General features: G+C 46.8%; 1 protein-coding gene across 5 annotated transcripts; it reads right to left on the bottom strand.

Moving 5' to 3' along the window:
- Positions 1 to 3,235: 3,235 nt before the first annotated feature.
- Positions 3,236 to 21,754, bottom strand: ACVR1C (activin A receptor type 1C). Of its 5 annotated transcripts, none has more exons than XM_075711632.1 (9): positions 21,529 to 21,754; positions 20,338 to 20,340; positions 8,371 to 8,616; positions 5,787 to 6,017; positions 5,388 to 5,555; positions 4,697 to 4,853; positions 4,083 to 4,207; positions 3,690 to 3,820; positions 3,236 to 3,361 (listed from the first exon to the last, which is right to left on the bottom strand). In XM_075711632.1, exons 1-9 carry the CDS (start codon positions 21,680 to 21,682, stop codon positions 3,236 to 3,238), a joined length of 1,341 nt encoding a protein of 446 aa, XP_075567747.1. In that variant the 5' UTR covers positions 21,683 to 21,754. The 5 variants fall into 5 exon arrangements, with proteins under 5 accessions (XP_075567747.1, XP_075567744.1, XP_075567746.1 ...); XM_075711629.1 differs by lacking the exon at positions 20,338 to 20,340 and adding an exon at positions 20,809 to 20,819 and having other exon boundaries at positions 8,371 to 8,595; positions 21,525 to 21,682; XM_075711631.1 differs by lacking the exon at positions 20,338 to 20,340 and having other exon boundaries at positions 8,371 to 8,591; positions 21,504 to 21,751.
- Positions 21,755 to 22,016: the final 262 nt, after the last annotated feature.

Below are 22,016 nucleotides of genomic sequence, written 5' to 3'. Positions count from 1 at the left end.
TTCAAAGGATAATATAGATTAAAAGTGCATAGGAGTGAATTTAAAATGGAAGAAAAATCCCTAGAGACCATCCTGATCACTCTCCCCCTGAAGTTCAAAGAATGCCTCCTATTTAGGCAAAAAAAATTAACGTATTTTAAAAGTGGTGTAAAAGAAGCTAATGGTGTCCCTTGGTCATCTTGCATTTTGTACAACAACTGATCAAATTTTCTTTAATGAGTCTTAACACATCAAGACTGCTGCAAACATGACACACTTTGCTATTGAAATGGTTTCTTTGCACTGCTCAGCAAACACCGCTCTTCCCTCTGCTCGCCTCTGAACAATCATGAACCTGCTCAACCACGAACCATCCTGCTAACAACAGAGACCGAACCTGCTGTCAGCGCAGGGGCCGGTGCACTTGGGATGAAATGCATTCCGTTGCATTCTCCTTCCGAAACTACAGGATTTATTGGTTTAAAATTATTTTCTTCAGTTATTTCAGTGTTATTTTAAACAACTGTCTGCGTTTCATGATTTATGACTCCAGCATGGGTAAGTAGGGCTGCGATTGTGCAACTGCATCACGCTGCAAGGAGCAGACGTTCAGAAATGCGACAGACCCACGTTCGGCGTTCCTCAGGCTGGTTGTTCACAGGTACCCCATACCAGCAGGTCACCCTTAAGACGGCTCTGTCACTTCAGTAGACTTCACTCTTTGATACATTCTCCTTGTTGTTAATTGTGCTAAAGCACTGGTTTTAATGCATATTTTGACACCCTGCTCTGGTTGTCCACAAACATTTAATTCTTTTTTCTTAAAACAAGAGCTAACTGGGTCTGCAAGCGCCGGGAGCTCTGGAAAGACAGACCGTTTCCTTTTGGGCACCTTCCCGAGTGCTAAAGCAATTCTGAAAAGTTCATCTCGCCTGCACAGTTTAAATACTTTTGCAGAAACAGGCCCAAATCAGCATACTATTTAAAATTACTTTTACTCCACTACCATTGATTTCAGACACCTTATTCATGCCAAGTCAGTAAAAGTTGACTTCAATGGATAAAACATTTCCCACTTAAAAAAAAAAAAAATCCTCGATTGTTCCTTTTTAACATAAGGAGTTTTTTCAAGTTACTTTCTACAAGAACAAACGCTGGATCTTATGTTTGCAAATCTTTTGATACTCAAGTCAGCATCATGCTTTGGATCATACGGTTGCAACAATTACTCCTCAGACAGCTTAGAAAGAACACATCTGTTGAGCTCCCTGGTGTACTTCACGTTGCTGAAGCACAAAAGAATTAAATCTCTAAGATGACTTTGATTATACCTCAGAAAGCATACTGGGAAAAAACCTACTAGCAATCTAGTAGAAATATTCTCCACCATTCAGCTAACAGACCATAAAGGCTTGCCTTCCCGACAAGCAGTAACGACTAAAAGTTATGCAAACAGGTAAATTGCATTAGAGGCTATTTATGGGGCAATTAACATCCGTAAAGAGTCCATAATGTCCTAGAGTATGTGTGTCAGGATGAAACATGGAGTACTGATACTACTGACCATCCCACTCAGTAAAAGTTTAACCCGTTCTTCCACCTAAGAGCTCCAGTTCAAGAGGTTTCATCTGAGAGGTTGATCTTAAATACCGTAATTAGCTAACAGCTTACTTGCACAGAGCTGCGCGTGCTCCACCAAACTTTTGCAAAGCTTTGCTATTCTGGAAACATCTATGGGCTTAATTTCCACGGACCACCTGGATTTAGAAACATTTAAAGAACCATATTATTATGAAATGCATAATCTTGGCTATTAAAAATATTAGAATACTATATTCAAATGTGTGGACCACAGAGTGGGGCAGAACTCACAAAATGCCAGAACATCAGTGAATTTTGAAAAAACACCTCATTTTTTTATAGCTTGCAGTATTATGGAAATATGATTAGAAATGTTAATACTTTTCACCAACCTGATGCTATTATAGAAATCCATATGAAACCTCTGAATAGGCTGTATTGGCTTCATGCAAGGACATCAGCGCTTTAAATTTACATTTGAACAGGTCCCTAGGCCATGACAGACAACAGCAAACAGCGATCCAGTCCAGAGGGCAGGTACGTTTGAAACATTCATTTTAAGTGCCAAAAGCTAGGATGGTAGAAAGCACATTAATGTCCCGAAGTCGCGGGCACTGCTCCAGCATACAGCCTGGAGCAGGAGCTCTGCCGTTCCTGAACGCCGCAGCAGCGGTTCCCGGTTGCGTGGGCGTCCCCAAATCCTCCGGCACAGCGAGGTGGGCTGTGCGGTACGTCACTGCAGTGAGAAACGAACCTTGCTGCCAGGTTTCAACTGTTTTCCAAGAATCAATTTTGTTAGAGCTTCCCCCTAAAACTAAAGTGCCTAAAGGCACTACAAAAACGTTACTGGTGACAGATTGGCAAGATGTTGTTTAAAAACACACATATATATATATATATTTATATATACTTTCTGAGTTTAGGTAGAATTTCTCCCATTCCATCCCTACATATCTATCAGAAAAGTATTGCCTCTATTATTTCTCTGACCAACTGTTAAAAAGAAAAATTGTCCCTTGATCAACATGTTCAATGAACAAATGAACAGAGTAAAATAACTCCAAATCCTAACTATAATACTGTATATGAAATCCAGACAATAAAAATAAAAGTCCATAAAAAACTGACTAGATGCTTTTGTTCACAATATACATGCTTAGTGGAATTTTCACCTTTTTTTATTTGCTCGGGTAAGATAAATATAGTATTTAAAAATGCATTTTACTGGCAGCCCCTTTTCAGATTCCTGCGTAAAAAGCTGGATTAAATTTGCTCTTTTACTTGGTTTGAGGATAAAACATGAGACTTCTCTTGCAAACAGGCTTTAAGCAATACCAGCTATTTCCAGTACGTTTTGGGGTTGACTAGGATAAAAAGCACGGTAGCGAAAGGTATTGTTACACTGTCATGGTGTTTTAAGCTCCTTTCTGCAGTTAGCCTAACGTCTAATTTACTTTAGAAAACGAAAGCAAGTCATCGACTTGCTGTATAGAACATGAACTACGAGTCAAAGCTGCCCCTTCCAGTGGCCATATATGAAGCTAGATGTCAGTGCTCTGGTTTGGGCACTTAATACTGAACCACGTTATGTGAGGTAGACGAAAAATAAAAATAATATCACATGTTAAAAGATGAACAGAAGAATTCATTCCCTCTCTTCCTCCGAGGAGCTCTGTCAGGCTTTGGAGTCCTCCTGCACGCAGAGCTGTGAAATTGTCTTCTTGATGCGCAGCGCGGTCAGCCGCGCCGCGCCGTTGGTGTACCAGCATTCGCGCATTATCCTGCCCATTACCCGCAGCGCCTGCACATCAGAAATTAAAAGAACAGGTCAAGAACGAAACCATCACCTCCTGCTTTTAATTTTGTAAGTGCCATTCTGGAAGATAAAATATAGCACTCTCAATCGGTAATACAACAGCAAGGTCATGAATTAAGACCTGTACTCCAGAGAGTTCAGCATTTGGTGCAAAGACAGTTTTCTCTGTATTGATCTGGGAGCTGAAAAAGAGCCAGACATCTGAAACACATTTAAATTCAGGAGAGGCTGGACATCAAGTTCCCTTTGTCCCACTGAAAAATTCTGTCTTAATTTAAATATGCTTTGTAATAAACTAGAAAACTGCTTTTACCTCACAGCTTTGCCACTGGTTTGGAATACTTGGTCTGAGCTTCTGCTCACAAACTACCCTTCTCATATCTTCTATCGAAGGATCAGAAGGCACAACGTCATAGTAAGGCAACTGGTATTCCTCAGTGATTCCTAGGAAAGATTCATTGTGTAAGCAACAAAAAATCCAAAGTAGCTGCTCCAGAATAAACTCCAATTATTTGGTTTTACAGGCAATGAGAGAGAACAGAGGAACATTTGGAGCCACCTTGAGCAACCGCTCCACAACAGACTTCTACCACCACATACTGCCAAGATAACGGAGAGTGCAGGTGCAGGGACATAGATAATTGCTTTTGTTTTATTTAAGATAAAAGCGGTCTGGATTGCAACATGAAAAGGCCAGAAACCTCACCTCCAACGGAGCACCTTCGGGCTATCTCCCAGTATACTAGCCCGAGGGAGTATATGTCTGCACGCTTGAAGGACTCAAAGATGTTCATGTTCATCACATCATCGAGTATCTCAGGAGCCATATACCTTCAAAGTACACAAAGGTCAGTTTGCTAGAGGGAGCTCGAACAAAAGACTGCAGCTGCGCTGCTGCATGCCGGGGCCAGGTAGCAGCTGGTCCTACTGGGAAAAAGGGAAAAGGGAAACTCCTTTTGGCAGCGATTCCAAGTGAAAGCAAGAGTTGGCCTGGGTGACGAATTTAATGCTGCGGCCGCCTACACCTACACACACCGCTGTGACTGCTCACGGCGCTGGGAGCGATGCCCTGACTACGCCCGGAAGCACACAGGGTGACCGACACGCGACGTCCAGCCGCAGAACCGCGCTCCGCGTGCGGTGGCGAGCTCCATCCCGAGCTGGGGCTGGCAGCCGCCTTCAGCACCTGCCCAGCAGGGACGGAGGGCTCGGGTCTGTTGCCAACACTCGACAGACGCCAAAAGCAGAGGGGAAGTCACCAACGGAGAGGCCATCCCCGCGGGGCGAGCCGGGCCGGCGTCGGCAGCCCACCTCACCCACCTCCTGGTCCCCACCCTGGGGTTCTGGGGAATGTCGATGGTGTTCAGCACCGAGTCGTGCTTCACCGCCAGGCCCAGGTCTGCGATGGCGCAGCTTTCGTTCCTCTTCACTAGGATGTTTTTAGATTTCAGATCTCGGTGTGCAATCGCTGGCTTGCCTGTTCACAGAAAGAGAAAGCGCCATCAATTTTGAGAACAGCAGCATGCATTTTAAGATAATGAGCAAGGAAGCAAGAATAGTTTTATTCAACTTTGCTACTATACCCTGTAAAAAAAAAATTGAAGCTTATTTTGTACCAAGTAAAGGTCTCCTAAATGACATCAGATTAAAAAAAACACACCCCTGAGGGCATTTTTGTTCCAATATCTGTATTTCAGGGATAAAATACAAAACGCGAAACTGTAAGTTCACCCTCTGAATGCATTCAGAAAGCCTTCATTAGCGCTCCCCTTCAGCACAGCTGCTCCCACAGACATCCACTTAAAGACATGGAAGGAGGCGCAGACAGGGAAAATGGGAAGATTACATTCCTATTCTCCATTCACACTGTATCACGCAGTGCTACGCCAATACCGTTTCTTGCATATAGCAGTTTGTGAAACGCTTTACTCCACCACGTCACCCACAAACATTTTTGCAAACACCGAAGCTCCTTACGACACTGGAAGGACAAGCGAAGGGAAGCACTCGCCTTGCGTGCCGACGATCTCCATGTGGAGGTGCGCCAGGCCGCTGGCCACCGACAGCGCCAGCTTGACCATGCCCTCCACCGTCACCGTGCCTCTGTTCAGGTAGTCAAACAGGGACCCTTGCTCATGGTACTCTGAGACAAGCCAGAGCTGAGTCCACGTCCCGTTATCTACCCGGAGGAAGCAAGATTATTCAGATTTATGAAAAAAATTAGCCAGGAAAAGCCTTCCCCGTTTTGTGGCCGGCTCAGGCATGCAAACCAACAAGTTTGCCGTCCGCCTCAGCGGGAAGGAGCGCAGGATAGCTGCAAGGTTCGGAGTGGTATTTCAGATGGGAGCAGGGGCAGCGAAAGCAATTCCGAGACAGACACCCGGGATTTCACACACGACTCGCGCCATACCCTTGTTATCGGCAGCAATAAAGCCCAGGATGTTTTCGTGTCTCAGCATAACCGTCTGATAAATCTCTGCCTCCCGAAACCAGGACCGCTCGTCTCTGGAGGAGAAGATTTTCACAGCTACATCTTCCCCGCACCATTTTCCACGCCAGACCTCGCCGAATCGGCCTTTTCCTATAATTTCCTGCAGGACAATAGTCCTTGCGATTGTTCTTTGTACGAGCAGAGGTAAGCCTAGGTTAAAAAGAAGAGATGGATATTTGTGAAATAGTTCACCGGTGATTTTTAAATCGCAAAGTTAGAGATTTTCCAGCGAGCTGTACTCAGGACTTTGCTGTCAGAGAGTGCCGAGAGAAAATCCTCCACCAGCCAAAATCTCCCACAATCATATTTTTTCATGTGATTGCCAGCTGAGCGCGCGTGGCGCCCACCGCTCGGCACCGCAGACACCTCAGTCCTGAAGCGCGTCGGGCGCGAGCTCTCCCTCCCGCCAGCTCCGCGCAGACCGAAGAGCAGAGCGTCGGGCGACAGCCGGGCGTCTGTCGGTCTGCCAAGGGACACCAGGGAACCCCCTCGCACCGGGGGCAAGCGCCACAGATTGCTTCAAGAGCCAGAACCCCATCTGGGTCACGGCAGGAGTTACAAACCCTTCAGATGAGGGGGTGGGTGAAAGAAACGGAAAAGGTCTGAAAAGCTGGCGTGTACACCATGGCCTGCCTGGAAAATAAGCCCAGCTTTGCTATTCTGTTGGCAAAGACGACTGGCTGCGGCCAATGCGTAACAAGCCACGACAGACTGCGATAACCGTGTGCTGGGAAATGCCGGGGCTGGACCTCAGCCCCGCCAGTCCCCACGCCGGGTATAATAAATTATCATTGCAGTTTCATTTTGTTTTGCTAGCCATAAACCCCTGCCATGTTTGATTTGATACTGTATTTGTTTGGGACTTTAAACAATTTTTTTTTTTTTTTTTTTTTTTTTTTTAAATCAAGACAACCTTGCTTTTAACAGAGCAAAATAAACGGCAGGAAAAATTATACTTTGAAGGTCAGCTTATTCAAATTTATTCAAGTTTATTCAAATTTTCCCTCCGGTTTCCTCAACAGAGCCCTCACGCCTTGCAGCCGCTACTGCCTTTACACAGGCTCGTCCCGGCTGCCCGTGGCCAACCCCTGCGTCGGCTCCACGCAGAGAGGGGCAAACTCGCTGTTTGGGTGAAATCAGAACAAACCGCACCCGTGCACGTGCCTGCCTCCACTGTGGGTCAGCACAAACGCAGCCCTGTCATTAGCTTAGGGACGTCTATGAACAGTTAAAGCTTCAGGGTAAATAAAGCCAGAGTCTACTCATTATATCTGTGAAAAAACATTAGGGAAGTACAATAAATTAATCCTGAAAGGTATGTAGTTCATGGAAAATGAAGTAAATTAAATTAAGCACCATTTATAAGTTTTTCACTTAGAAATAAAAGTAAGCATGAGTTACATATTTTCATGAAAATAAGAATTCTAGTTACAGAAAGCGGGGCTGTACACACCAGATGTGCCACCAGCCTGATGAGCTGGAATTTTTGAATTCCCACCTCATTTTTGCATTTCTTTAACAAGTTCTCAATAGCAATGGAGGCACCATAGTAGATAGGATAACAGAAATGAGAAAAGTATTAAAAAGGGTGGCGTTCTTCTCAAAACAAGAATTTGGAGCAACATTATTTTGGCACCGCTATAAAAATTTCAGGAGTGGCATCCTGACTCAGTCAGTTAAATCTAGTGCCTTTTCTTGTCAGCTAGCCAGCAATGGTTGGTTTCACGCTTGAAACTGACTCCCGAATTAACTTTTTAAACTCTTCCACTCAAACGAATCGAACTTTTGTAATTTGACAGAAAAAGAGCAAACAAAGCCCTATTGCAGCTGCAAGGTGTGGCCAAGCGTATCAGCACAAAACCTCCCTTGATGTAAAACCCGTCAGTGGTGTAAGAGCCTCTGAGGTAAGACCCCCACCTGCACCCTCTGCCCAGCGGGCAACGTTCTTCATTGCCCTATGAGCGAGGTTGCCTTTGGTTTAAGCATCAAGAATACTTCCTCCAAAAGTTGGTGAAGGGTCTGGAGCACAGGGCTGGTGGGGAGCGGCTGAGGGAGCTGGGGGTGTTCAGCCTGGAGAAGAGGAGGCTGAGGGGACACCTGATCGCTCTACAACTACCTGAAAGGAGGGGGCAGGGAGGTGGGTGTTGGGCTCTTTTCCCAAGTAGTTAGCAATAGGACGAGAGGAAATGGGCTCAGGCTGTGCCAGGGGAGGTTTAGGTTGGATATCAGGAAAAATTTCTTTATGGAAAGGGTGGTTAAGCATTGCAACAGGCTGCCCAGAGAGGTGGGGGAGTCCCCATCCCTGGAAGTGTTCGAAAAATGGGCAGAGGTGGCACTTGGGGACATGGTTTAGTCTTGGTAGCATAGGTTAATGGTTGGACTGGATGATCTTAAAGGTCTTTTCCAACCTAAACGATTCTAGGATTCTAAGTTGGCAGCAAAGCAACGGCAGCCACGCCAAGGCGAGGGCGGCGGGCAGGGTAGCTGGGCAGCCCCCAAGTACCAGAGCCAGAGCCGGAGGTCGTCATGTCGTAGATGAGATCCTTCAGCGTCTTCCCGGAGTTCACCAGGTTGCACTCGGAGAGGGGCTCCTCCACGTTGGGCTGCTTCGTCCTGCCGCGGGCGCAGCGCCGGCCCTGGCAAGTGCACGCCGCCAGCACCGCCGCGAGGGAGAGGACGCAGACCGGCACCGCCACCATCACCGCCAGCACCACGGGTCCCACGCTGGCTCTGCCGGGAGACTCCGACGCTTTTGGAAGAGACAAGGGAGAGCAGGGTGGAGGGAAAAAGATGGTAAGTGAAGGGCTGTGGAGCAACAACATATTAAGATTTAATGATTTCCCACAGTCGTCCTGAGCAGGACTGGCAGCAGCGAGACAGACCGCATTTCTGAAGTTACGGAGTCTTTTCCCCCCGCACCTTTTTTGCAGGTAGCTTGGGCTCAGGTTCGCACTATGATCACCACTGAACAGCAGCATCTCAGACCGCCGCACCGGCAGTTCCTCGAGCAAACACCAGTAGAGACACCCAGCAGCGCGTGGCTGGCAGCAGCGCAGCCAGAGGTAAGGTGCCGTGCAGCCCATCGCCGCGCCTGCCCCCAGGAACGGTCCCCGGAAAGCTCCTCGGACACACCGACCCCTCTCCACAGGGTACTGTCCTGCTGTACCCTCACTTACCCGTTCCTAAACACACACGGGCTCCTCACAGCGCAACACGTCCTGGCCACCAGCTTCTCCAGCTAGTCCCACCCCACCTCTCCGTACCATTCAAGACAGCAAACACTTGAAGAACATTTCCTTGCAAAACATTTCCTTGCAAAACATTTCCTTCCAAAAATGCAGCATGGACCATACAAGGTACGCATTTTTAATCTGCTCGTGCTGTCAAAACACCGTCTGTCTGCACTTAGCTGACCCCCGCCTCCCCGCTGCAGAAGATCGAGAGCCAGGGCCAGCATGCTCGCTGCGGGAGCCCGACCAAGGCGCAGGCTGGCGCGCGGGGCTGGGCTGCCACGACCGCTGCCCCGACAGCCAGCAACGTGCCCTTCGCACGCAGCGGCACAGACGGCGGCTCCGCACGCAGGTGATCTGCGTTCAGCGAGAGACACCCTACGGCTTTACAACCAGTGGGTGCGGTGCCCTCCCCACACTTGGAAGTTTGGGTATAAATTTGTCAGCACGCTGTCCCTGCTGAAAACAAATCCTCGGAAAAAAAAGATTTCCTAACCCTTAATGCACATGGGAATACAAAGTTCTAGTAAATGAGGTATTAAAAGGATTTCTGAGAACACTTTCGGAACTGGTGTTCATGAAGCTGTATTTCACAAGGGTCAAGAAATGGGACTGTCCTAGATCATTTTCCATTTTAAAGCTATAGGGGTAACAAATATATCAAGAAGCCATAGGAATACATTATTAAGGTATTTACTTGCACATACAAACACACAAATCCCTTAATGCCCCCAAAGTTGTAAATAAGCTTAAAAAAAGAAAAAAAAAAAAAACCCAAAACCTAAACAATCAATTAACACACACAGCCCCCCCAAAAAACCCAAAACAGAAACATGACCCAAAAACCCCCTCAACACTCAGAATCACAAGTACCAAACAGCGGATCTAAAGGCTACAGAAGATTTAAGAATCATGAACTCCACACCATGCAAAGTCTCCCCTTAGCCATTCTAGAAAACAAAAAGCCCCTCTCTCCCTTTAGGCAAATGCTAAGCAATGCGTACACCGTAACCTGAATTTTGAGAGTAACTGAGTCTCCAAGTCACTTCAGTGAAGCAGCAGCCTGATGCCCCTCAGCATTGACTGCTACTGTCCCCCAGTTAATATTACAACAGAAATACTTCTTCTTCACAGGACCTTGTCCAGCCACGCACTCCATCATTCAGAAGTGCCAGGAGCAAAGTTAGCTGTGCAAAGTTAACTTGTTCCTTCTTCTCTTCCCTACATCTTAACACTATGCACTTTAACTAAGTGAGAAGAGAAAACAAAATGTTTAACAACAGAAGGCCCCATGTCTATTCACAGCGCACAATTCAAACCATTCGGAAAACAAAGTTGTTATGTCTTGCCCACGGGCTTTTCCATTAATAGACTTCAGCGGGACACTCAAGGGGTTATCTGGGAGATGTGTAAGAGGACTTGCAAGCAGGAGTCCTCCTTGCAACTGCTGCTTGTTAACCAATACACCGTGATTTCCTAAGCTGTTTTTAATCATGTTTCCACATGGCGGAGATTTCCCCCATAGCAGGTATGAAATGAAGTGCAGCAGGTACGCATCCTCTACCACATGGACTGCGGCGCTGTCGCTGGGCTCTGTGCCTTGCGGAGCTGCCTCTGCCGCACCCGACCGCCCGGCTGAGACGTGGTGCGCAGCGGCGAGGTGCCGGCTTTAGGCATGCTGAAGGCTGCAGAGGAGGACTGCCGTGCTACGCAGCAGGGTACGTAGCCGGTACGACGCGTCGGGGTGAGGAGTTGTCCCCCGGGTGTTTGGCACGCAAACCACAGCACTTGTAGTGCACCGCCCAAACCGACGTCCTCACCTGCGGATCCAAGCAGTCACTACCTAGTTAGTGATAGGACGAGAGGAAATGGGCTCAAGCTGCGCCAGGGGAGGTTTAGGTTGGAAATTAGGAAAAATTTCTTTACGGAAAGGGTGGTCAAGCATTGGACCAGGCTGCCCAGAGAGGTGGGGGAGTCCCCATCCCTGGAGGGGTTCAAAAAACGGGCAGAGGTGGCACTTGGGGACATGGTTCAGTCTGGTCTGCCCTTCACTGGTTTAGAGTGGACTCGGTAGTGTAGGTTAATGGTTGGACTGGATAATCTTAAAGGGCTTTTCCAACCTCAACGATTCGATGATTCTATAATTGGCAGCTAAAGACAAACACGCACAAGATACTTACTATAAAATGTCGGTTCTTTCCACCAACTGCTGAAAAACAACGTAACATGAAACGAACAAAACATAAAACTTTATTGGGTTTAGGCCAGCGCAAACAGTATCAGAAGGAAAATAATCAGGAAGCTTTGAACAGCGACAACAGAACCAGGGGGAAGAAGAGACTCAGAAAGGCATCTCCGCAGACTGGCACACCAACTCCATGCCCTGAACCGGAGCAGCAATTCTCCCTGCTGCAGGCAGCGGTGACAAGCAGTCCCACCAGAGGGTATTGGCTCCTGGCAGCGAGGGATCTCAAGCACCTGCAGAGCCTGTGGGCGCTGCACATGTTGAGCATCAACAGGCAGGCAGGCAGCAAGCAGTGGTCCTGGCGGGACACCCTTCACCGACGTCTCCTGCTCGTGCCTGAGCTTCACCGTACGCCCACATCCCCTTCTGCTGGCGAGTCGTTTCACTTCATCGTCACTCGGTCCGCTGCCGGCTCACAGCTGTCCTGGATCCCCCTCCCGGTCCTTCCAGCTCCTTCCTTCTCTTCCTTCTTTTTTTGCAGCTCCCTCTGTTCCAGAGCACCACTCTTTCCAGAAGCAAAATCTCCAGGTTCGTTCTCTTTTTCTTTACTTTCAAGCCTGCTTCCTTGCAGTCTGGATGTTACAGGTGGCACACCTGTACAGGCAAAAAAGAGTAAAGTTACTGTTGGCTCTCTTTATCTTAAAATTATGTACATACCTATGTATATACATAAAACTTTCCAGGATCTCTGCAACCGGGAAGCAGCTCTGGAGATACTTTGAATAGGAGAAAAGCCAAGTTCGCTAAAGGCACAATAAATTACTTGGCTTAGCTTTTCTTAGCTGTTCCTGAACCAGCTGCACATCGCGCTGCTGCAGTAACGTCTCACCCTGCATTTAGAGAGACTGCACAGCCCATGAGTTCAGACCGGCAGCTAACGGAGTAACTGGGTGATGACAACAAGCACAAAGCACTGAGGCGTGGAGCAAGGCGAGTGGAGAAATGTGCATTTCCACAAGCACTCTTTTCATTGCAGGACATGCTCCAGACTCACGATGAACCTAAAAGAAAGTACCCTTTCTTGAAGGGTTTTTAATATTAAAATCATATAACTGCACTGGCTATGCCTATGCTACCTTGTCATACATTCTGCAAATCTAGGTTCGGTTCATAGATTTGCCACAGAATTAAGTGAGACAACAATGCAGTTTAGGCTTCTGGGACGTGACAATTTGCCACTTGCAGTGCACTGTTTGTACATTGTAAACCGCCGAAACAGGCTTTATAGCAGAATTTTAAGGGGCTCAAAAATGCTCAGTACATCTTTAAAAAAAAAAAAAAGGTAACAAAACTATTTTTATCAGAAAAAATGTCTTGAATTTTAACAGAAAAGTGATCTGACACATTTTTACTGAAAACGGGTACGAGCACAGTTTGTACCATTAAAGAACTGCAGTGCAGGCTTTGTGAGGGAACTGCATCAGAACTTCATTTTTAGAGATATCTCCCTCCCATAGGGCATTTTGGGAGCCAGGCAAGCAGCGGGGCAGGCAAGAGAAAGCGGCAGGTCTAGCAGGGACACAGTGAGCACAGCAGGCCAGCAAGCTCATTTTGACACTCCGGGTCAAGGAGCAGGAGAAACCTGGGCTGGTGCAGGAGGGTGGAGGAGGGCGCACAGAGACAAAGACACTCATGGCCATTCTGGGGCCGCAGAGCGAGATGTCAGAGCGAAGCAGAAGCAAAATTCAAAGGCTCTCTCACATCCTCTCCGGAGGGTGACACCCAGCATCAGGAATACAAGCAGACACCAGCTTTATGACTTATGCAGCGACAGTTGTTCAGAAGAAAATCAAGTTCTGTGATGCTTACAGGTGTCCTCCGAGATGCTGCTGAGATGAGAGAGCTCAAGTGCAGAAGGCAAGTTAGCAGTGAGACTGGAAGCTGAGGTCTCCGGGCCAGTTTGCACGGGGTCTCCATCGAGTTCCTGGGAAATGAAGAGATCCTGACTGTCTAGAGAATTTTCTTGGAAGGAGTCAACTGGAAACCTCCTTCGTCATCCTTTAGCCTACTGGCTGTACCAAAGACAAAGTGCAAATCAAGGCTGGTGGCAACTACTCAAACCCTTTCCAGTTCTTCATAGAGCACACGTGGGAGACTTCAGAAGTACCAGCACTGTGATTTCTGCTTTACAGTTGGTTGTAGGCCATCTTCAATCCTGACCCCTTGCAGCACGGTGTCCTGCAGCCAGCACCACAGCCATGCCCATTTCTGGGCTTGCACACCATGACCCCGTGGGGATCCCTGGGGCTGCCCACAGCACGAACCACACACAGAAGGAGTGACAAACAGCACAAGTGCAAAATACACAACATGCAAGGTACAAACAGTAATTAAAAGCGACATCACCGAGTAAGTGTGGTAACGTTTACCACAGTTGTGCAATGTTGAACTCTCCGGGAAGTAAGAAAATCCCTCATGACTACCTAAAACCATCAAATCAACACCATCAATCATAAGATTTTGCAATCTGATTTTGAATGTACTATTCAATGACTTACTAATCAAAAATAGAAGCTGAAGACATGTTGCCATGTATGAAACAAAAATAGCACATCTGGCAATACTTAGCAATTTCACAATACGGTACACTTATATTCCAAGTTGTGTAAACAAAAGAGTACTTTTAGGCAACAAAGAAAAAGGAAGGGTTTTTTTTTCCCCCTCCAATGGAAAAGACATTCTCATACACAACGTTTGCCTTGCTTTTGACATATAATGGGCACCTAAAGACTTCTAAAAGCCCTAAACTATGCATGTTTAAGTTCCCAAGCTACTCAGGGAAAAAAATTACGTATTCTTTCCAATGTAGTAAGAAAATGTACTGCATCTAATTGGGAGCTCTAGTCAGACATACAGAATACTTTCAAACAATTTCAAAAGTACACAATTTAGACTAGAGTCTCAAATTAAGTTTCTCCAGCTTTCACCGTGACTACAAACCCCAACACCCCTTTCAGGACATTCAGAAATCAGCTGGAAAAGGTCTGCTTGAGGATTCAGAAGTTCAAGCAAACCCATCAGGGATACAGCTACGAGATAAACAGACGCATTATCGGAATTGCTATTTCCCCCTGCCCTGCCTTCTCTTCGCATGGCAGTATTCTTACCAGTCCCTCCAGAGAACACAATTCTGGGATGGCCAAGATGGACAAAAGTATGCAAAATATTTTGCAGAACGAGACATCCACAGAGCAGCTATGACAGGCTGGAGCTCTGCCCGCAGGGTTTTTGTTGAGGAGAAGCTCAGGAAATCGGTCCAACTGGGGGATTATCCCCGGAACCGCACCAGCGGTGCCGCGCTGAACTGCACCGACTGGAAGAGGAATCGGGTTCAGTGCGTCTCGTGCAGCTCTCCCAGTCTGTGAGCGGCTCCGCACCGCTACGACCCAAGCTGACAGCCCATGTTTTGGGTCACAGACAGCTAGCCTCCTAACAGCCAGCAGGAGAGCGTCTGTAATTCAGAAATTTAGAGGCTGCTGTGTTCAGGCCAGCTGTACTGGACTGAAGCGCTGCTCACACTGGTCTACACAGGTCCCAGCGATGACATCTTCTCCAGAGCCCCCTGACCAGGCTCAGCCCACCCCTGGAAGGCTGGACTAGATCCAGATGGAAGAGGGTCACAAGCAGCTCCCCCCTGCCCCCCCTGCTTTTTTTTTTTTTTTTTTGGAGTCCGGACCTCCAAGGCTGGCTGTGCCACAGCAGGCAAGCTCATCTTTTTCATTAAAAACCAAAACAGAAAACAGTGTGTCAGCTAAATGAAGTTTGTTACTGTTTTGCAGCAGAGTAGTAACACGAACTGTTAATGCTGGCAGCTGAACTCTAGCAGTGGCTTTCAGAAACCATCAGTTAAGAGGAAACAAAGCGGCCACACAGAAGAGAGAAAAAAAAAAAGTATCAAAATATTTCCCTTCCTCTTCTTTTTTTGCTCCATTCCCCATCCTCCCCGTTTTTATCCATCACTAACATTTTAGGAGAGCTACCGAGAACTGTGTTTTGTCTCTTCACTCATTGTCCAGACCTGCCTTCTAACTCTATTCTTGGACCCAGTCTGTGCCAGGAAAAGTCAGACCTTTTCACCCTGTTCAGTAACAGACAAGGAACGCCGAAAGTAAAGGAGAGGGAAAGGCAGAGCCTTGCCCCGAGCCGCTCGCTGCAGCCCAGCCTGCGCAGCTCTGCCCTTCAGGAGCTGGGGAAGCGCTGGAGAAGGGCTGTAAGCAATCAAAAGAGATTTCCCTTACAATTTGTATTCAAACAATGGGTTTTATGCAGAAAGTTATTGGCTGAAGGATGATTTTTCTCATTTTCTGGATTAACATGTACCTTATAAAACTTCTGGTACAGTAGTGTCTGACTTCTTTAATACTAACATATCTGTGTATACTATTTTCCTAAAAGGGCTATAACGTCTTTAGGCATTTTCAAAACGGGTAAATGAACAGTAATTATTTGTTCACACAAAACCTACAGACAATATTAAAAAAAAAAAAAAAGAGAATCTTGCCCAACAATTAGTCTAATTGGTAGCATTCGTCTCTCTTAGCATTACGTATATACTCAAAGGATTCTTGTCTTAGGAATTCTATTATATTTCCCTTTCTTTCATCCCAGTGTGTGCCACTGTAGGTGATATGAGGGCCATTTGTGCCTTTGTACAATTTGGGCAAGAGGAATAAAGAAGAGAGCTGGAAATTACTTATTATACAGTTTGTTAATCCCCCTATTAGCTTAATCTTGTTCCATAAAGCCTCCTTTCTCCTCTGTCTCATTTTTCATTATGCAAATATGGAACAGAAATTGTATGCTTTTTATCTCAAGTTCTAGAGATGCTGCTGTGCCAGGTCACCCAAAACAGCAGAGGAGACTGTTCTTGCTGTGTGCTGCCTTTTGCTGGAATAACAGAGGTACTTTTAAAGGAAAAAAAACCAAACCAGAGAATTCTTTGTGTTTCCCACCAACTCAGCTGTACACACTGAACACATCCCCATGTTTTTTCTCAGAGAGGCTGACATTTTCTTTAGCCAGCCTCTGAAAGCAGCCTGGTCAGAAAGCCCAGAATCCAGTGACCAATTTGCAAACCCACCTGCACCCATCCAGCCTCAATTTTCAGCATCTGTAAAGATGGAGACTCGCATCTCTACATATAAATCATATATACATATCCATCTGTAAAGACGGATACAGCGTCACTAGGTGTTTTGAGATCAAGAGGTTAGAGTGAGTAGCAGCATGAACTTTTCTCCACACATCTGTAGATATAGAATCATAGAATCTTAGAATTGTTTAGCTTGGAAAAAACCTTCAAGATCATCCAGTCCAACCATTAACCTAACACTGCCAAGTCCACCACTAAACCAATTAAGGGGAGAGTCATAATTCCATGTTTCCTTGCTTGGGGGCTGCATTATTTTTTAATGAAAGTAAAAACTAGGAATCATTAAGGTTGGAAAGGATCTCTTAAGATCATCAGTCCAACCATCAACCCAACACCACCATGCCCACTAAACCATGTCCCCAAGTGCCACCTCTGCCCGTTTTTTGAACCCCTCCAGGGATGGGGACTCCCCCACCTCTCTGGGCAGCCTGTTCCAATGCTTGACCACTCTTTCCGTGAAGAAATTTTTCCTAACATCCAATCTAAACCTCCCCTGATGCAGCTTGAGCCCATTTCCTCTCGTCCTATCGCTAACTACTTGGGAGACGAGACCAACACCCCCCTCCCTGCCCCCTCCTGTCAGGCAGTTGTAAAGAGTGATAAGGTCATCACTATATGCAGACAAAGACACCAGAGCTCAAGAAAGTCCTGTAAATTCTCTCTGGTAACAAATGTAAAGCGTCTGAGCCTTCAGGCTCCAGTTCAACAGCTGCTGAGTCACTGCCTCCACCTAAGGAGGTAATTCAGATAATCAGCTTTGCTGCTTTGGAGATGGGATGGGAAACAAGTTCCCCAGCCTTTACTTACTCTTTCTGGGGCTGAACACCACCCTCCACCATAACCAAACGCAAGCATCGGGTTATAAGAAGCTCCAGCAGTCTACTCCAGGGCTGCAGGTAAAGCTCTGTCATCTATGAACAGGCTTGTGAGTGGGGTAAATCCCTCTCACAAGCAGCGTGGGGGCAGAGATCACAAGCACTGTCTCCCAGATCTGAAATATGGCCTTGAAAATCCTGTGAGACACAAGCCTACAACTGGAAGAAGACTTCTAGATCTTATTAGCAGCTCCTCAAAATAGTCTGTTACATGCTGAGGCGCACAGAGGCAATTTCTCATACAGAGAGAGATTCACAGAAAGGTCCGTCGAGGAAGCGGCATGCAGGTCATCTCCTGCAGCCCTGTTACGACATCCCACTGACAGGGCAAGGTCACCTCAAGTCACCTGCTGCGGCAGAAAGTGTCCCAGTTAAAATCGTAGGAACCTGGAAATAAAGTCAGGGTAACACAGAAAAACCCTAATTACTGCAAACCAATCCTGCACTTTGCAACTTCGCACCTGTTAATGCAAAATACTGTAATGAAATCCCCGCCAATGGCAAGTATATAAAAAGCAGATATCCAGGTTGAATCTGTCCTTAAAAACGTGTATTTTCACACATTGTTAAAAAAAAAACCAAACCACAAAAAAACGACTCAAAACAAGACAACCTCCCTTCACGCGAGGCACAGTAACAAGAGCTCTGCTGCTGACTGAGGCACGCAATGCCATCTACAGTTTTACTACAGAAATTCATGCATGGGCAACCAGGACAAATGAATTGCTCCCTGCTCTCAGAGATCCTCATGCTGCAAGTCGTTTTATTGTTTTCCAGTCACTCTTCATACGTATACAACATAAGCCCTTGGTAATCAACACGCAGTCGAGCCGAAGGTCAGCACGCGGGAGAGCTGAGGGACAGGCTTGCGTCCCCAGCTGGGTGCAGCTGCGGTAACGGGGAAGAGCCGGCAGAAGCTCCTGCCTTGTCTGGTAGGGATGTGCACCGCATCGGACCTTCTCAAGGCTTCTCCTCCTCCGTGAGATTCACTCCTGCCTAAAGGCAAGCTTTTCATACCCACATGCTCTACTTTTAAACTAGAATCTGCATAAAGGAGATAGATTGATAGAAAGGAAGGACGGACGAAAGAAAGAAAGGAAGGACGGATGAGAAAGAAAGGAACGACGGATGAGAAAGAAAGGAAGAAAGGAAGGACGGACGAAAGAAAGAAAGAAAGAAAGAACGGACAAAAGAAAGAAAGAAAGAAAGGACGGAAGGACGAAAGAAAGAACGAACTTCCATATCAAGACGTCTGTACCAAGTGTCAAACCGCATGCATTATTTAAAAGAGAGTTGGTGGGAGGTACCTTGACAAAGCAGGAGCAGGTATATTTTAAAGACCAGAGAGCCTGCGTGCTAAGTTAGGCACTAATAAACAGACCCAGTGGCTTAGTTACCCACCACAGCTGGCAAGGGACCACCAACCAAGAGGAGACAAGGCGTGTAACGGTACACAGTGATGTGCCGGAGGAAGCGGTGGCATTACACACAGACCTCTGGGCCAAGCAATGCTACCTGGAGCCTTGCACCAGCACGGTCTGAGCACAGCAATTCCCTAGCCCGTACTCAGTGGTGGAAACAAAAATTTTTACAAAGTCATTAAGATAATTACTAAACCTAGAGCTGCCTCCATGTTTTGTCAGACCAGTTGACAGTTCCAGTGCTGGTTACTTGCTATGGTGCCTCCACTCTAAATTTCTAGCCCTCAGTCAGAGAGGAACCCAAGATCTAGATTTGGATTCCATGTAAGACCAGAAGTGAAAGAAGAAAAAATGCAAGCTGAGCAAGGAATTGCCTAAAAAACTTGCTTTGGAAACAGCAATTTCCTAAGCATAGGAACACACCTACATATACAGCGCAGGCAATGGCATCCCAACTGTTTTTCCCCACAGCAGAGCCTGCTGCCGGCACGGCAGGTACACCTCCAGCCCAAACCTCCCGACACGAAGAACACGGGTGCTGCAGGGACAGCCCGGGCTCGTGCAGCCCAGCTCCCTCACCTACACACTCAGCTGTACCCCTTGGGAAGTTTATTTTTACTGGGGCCCAAATGAAGCTTTCCTATAATATGAATTATGTGAAGAAGGGCTGTCAGAAAAGACCAGCAAGCAAATAACACTGTCACTCTTTGATTTTCGACTAACATGAATTCCCCCAAATGTTTAGAGCAAAGGGCTCAGACTAAAAATTAAGTAATTTTCTCTGGTACTGAAATATGAAACCAGAGGTTTTGCAACAACCAGTTCAAGTGCTAGGACCACAGACATGCCTCCACCGCTCCTCTATAAATAGCAGTTTTCTCCCAAGATTCCAGCATCCCAACTTGGGGAAGAAAAAAAAAAAGAGCATGGTATTTTATTTCTACATTTCAAGAGCATGACCACTATTAGTATCTCCCTTCTATTGTCAACTGAAAGAAAAATACTTAAATAATCCTTATTCCTGCCCCAAGCAACAGGTGAGATTAGAGAGAGGGGTACAGACCTCACGGCTGTCGGGCTTCTACCTAGGCTGGCCCCTCCAGAGAAGCTGGTGGGAACCGACCCTCCAGCAGCACCCAGCATCCGCTGGTCCGCACCAGGAGATGACATCCCAAGGCCACCACAGCAACCGCCCCATCGTCTGTCCTCCTCTACCTTGTGTGATATAGCAGGTGCTTCCAGTGACAGCCTTTTAAATTGCTAAGTACTATACAATAGCAGCTTAAATGCAAGTTATAATTGTAAACTATGTATTAACTTGCATCTTTCTTACCTGTAACATCTCTCACTGGCGTAAGTATATAAAAAGGTATCGTCTGATAGAGTAGTATATTTTACAGCTTTTTAAAAAAAGCCTGGATTAAACACAAATTTTGGAAAGAAGAGTCATATAATTAAATCTAAAAATAGTATAAACATTTATTTTTAAAAAGCACTGAATCAACTTCATTACCCAATTTTGAGTCTGGCAGACCCAAGTATTGCACCAGCTGTGTAATACACAGAGCTCCGGGAAGTGCAAATCTTCTTCCTCCCTCTAATTGGGACCAGGAATCTTACACTTTCTCATCCCTGCTGGACAAGAATCAATGACACCGATCTAACACCGAAGAAAAGCTGCCTTACGAGCTGCTGAAATGAACTGCAGAACCCCGAAGTTTAAGACAAACTAACAAGATTGCCGAAACGGCATCAGCCAAAGACGTCCCCCGGCAATGACTTGGCATCCCTCTACCCCTCTCGCCCCCCCACAGAAGACCCTGCGTGCCGTATGACCCGTAGCAACGGAGAGGACACATCTGCCTTCCTGACCGCAACGCAGCCACTGCAACCCCCTTCCTTCTAACGCACGGGCACGCCAACGTAAGCTGCAGTAATTGCTCATCAATGCAGATCACAAAGACGTGGCACTCGGGGACACAGGCTGGCCAAGGACAACGAGGAGAGCGGCTCCTCACGCGCTGCTGGACTGCCCCATCACGGGTCAAACCTCTCTGCAACCCAGCCACCCATCTGTCCGAAAACACAGGGGTGCATTTCCCATATACAATTCACAGTCAGCACCTACAACGAACTGCCTTCTTTCCAAACCTCTCTGGTCTGAATTCTTACCTGAGCCATCTAAAGCAGATCTTTTAAATTGTGTGCAGAGATGTTTGAGACTGTAGAACTTCAGCCAGTGCAAGGTCTTCATTATTTCCTTGTGATGCACCAGTTAACAGCTCTCAGCTCCTCACAATTGCTAATTCACAGCTGCTATACATTGCTGATTCATGCCCTATGGAAAGTCCCCAGTACATCAGATACCGTCTTCCTGACATGTAGACTAATGCCAATTTGAATCACAAACTCCCTTAAGATATTCCAGCCCATAAAATCTGTGACACTTCCTTATCTTCAGACACTTCCTTTCATCTCCATGGTTAATACCTCGTGGGATATCGAAGATGGCATCTGGAATATCTTTAGGAGATGCAAGAAATTCACTTTTCCCCAAACAGAGTTGCAGTTTAGATTTTCCTGTCTGAAACAAGTTAGGAAAAAAATAGCTACTGTTTTACAGCCTTTAAAATCCCCATTAACTGGCTCCCACAGTCATGTCCTCTGCACAGTATTTCTGCACTCTCAAGCTGCCACGCAAGCGTTTGAACACCGTTTTGCACTCGGACGGCACTTACCGACAGGCAGGCGGAGGGTGATGTTGTTGCAGAAGTCGGTGTAGCAGCACTCGGTCTTTGTGATGTTCTTGGAACTGTGGCAGAAGACCTGCGCGTTCAGCTCCGGGAGGGAGACGCAAGACTTGATCACCTCCTCCCGCCCGTTGGTCAGCATGACCGAAGCCCAGCAGGCACCCTCCGTCTGGCAGGTGAAGTTGGTGTGCTCGCACAGCTGACACACGCACTTCAGACCTGAAAAAGAGGTTTCCAGCTTTCGTGAGAAGACCCCGGGAAGACAGACCTCCACAGCAACCGTGCAAGCTTGTCTTGCCAGTTGGCCAAGGCTAGCTGGTTCCCCACGAGCACCCCATGGGAGCTCCAGCACAGGTCCCATGCTGGGGCTGTCACCTATACCGGTGAACAACCCCTGGGCTGCAGGAGGAAGCCGGTCCTGGGAGGTCCCCAACATCTACAGATGGCAAGTTTTTAAACCAGGTGGTCCTTGGTCA

Source organism: Pelecanus crispus, chromosome 5, assembly GCF_030463565.1.
Source record: "Pelecanus crispus isolate bPelCri1 chromosome 5, bPelCri1.pri, whole genome shotgun sequence".
NCBI classification, from domain to species: Eukaryota; Metazoa; Chordata; class Aves; order Pelecaniformes; family Pelecanidae; genus Pelecanus; species Pelecanus crispus.
This window is presented reverse-complemented; position numbering and strand designations above follow the sequence as displayed.

Excerpts from the sequence above, each read along its gene's own strand:
- ACVR1C (XM_075711632.1), bottom strand. The coding sequence starts at position 21,682 with ATGCTGACCAACGGGCGGGAGGAGGTGATCAAGTCTTGCGTCTCCCTC. Across the intron at positions 5,556-5,786 it reads TATTGCTGCCGATAACAAGG|ATAACGGGACGTGGACTCAG; the intron begins GTATGGCGCGAG and ends TCCTCCGGGTAG. Across the intron at positions 4,208-4,696 it reads CCCAGGGTGGGGACCAGGAG|GTATATGGCTCCTGAGATAC; the intron begins GTGGGTGAGGTG and ends TGTACTTTGAAG.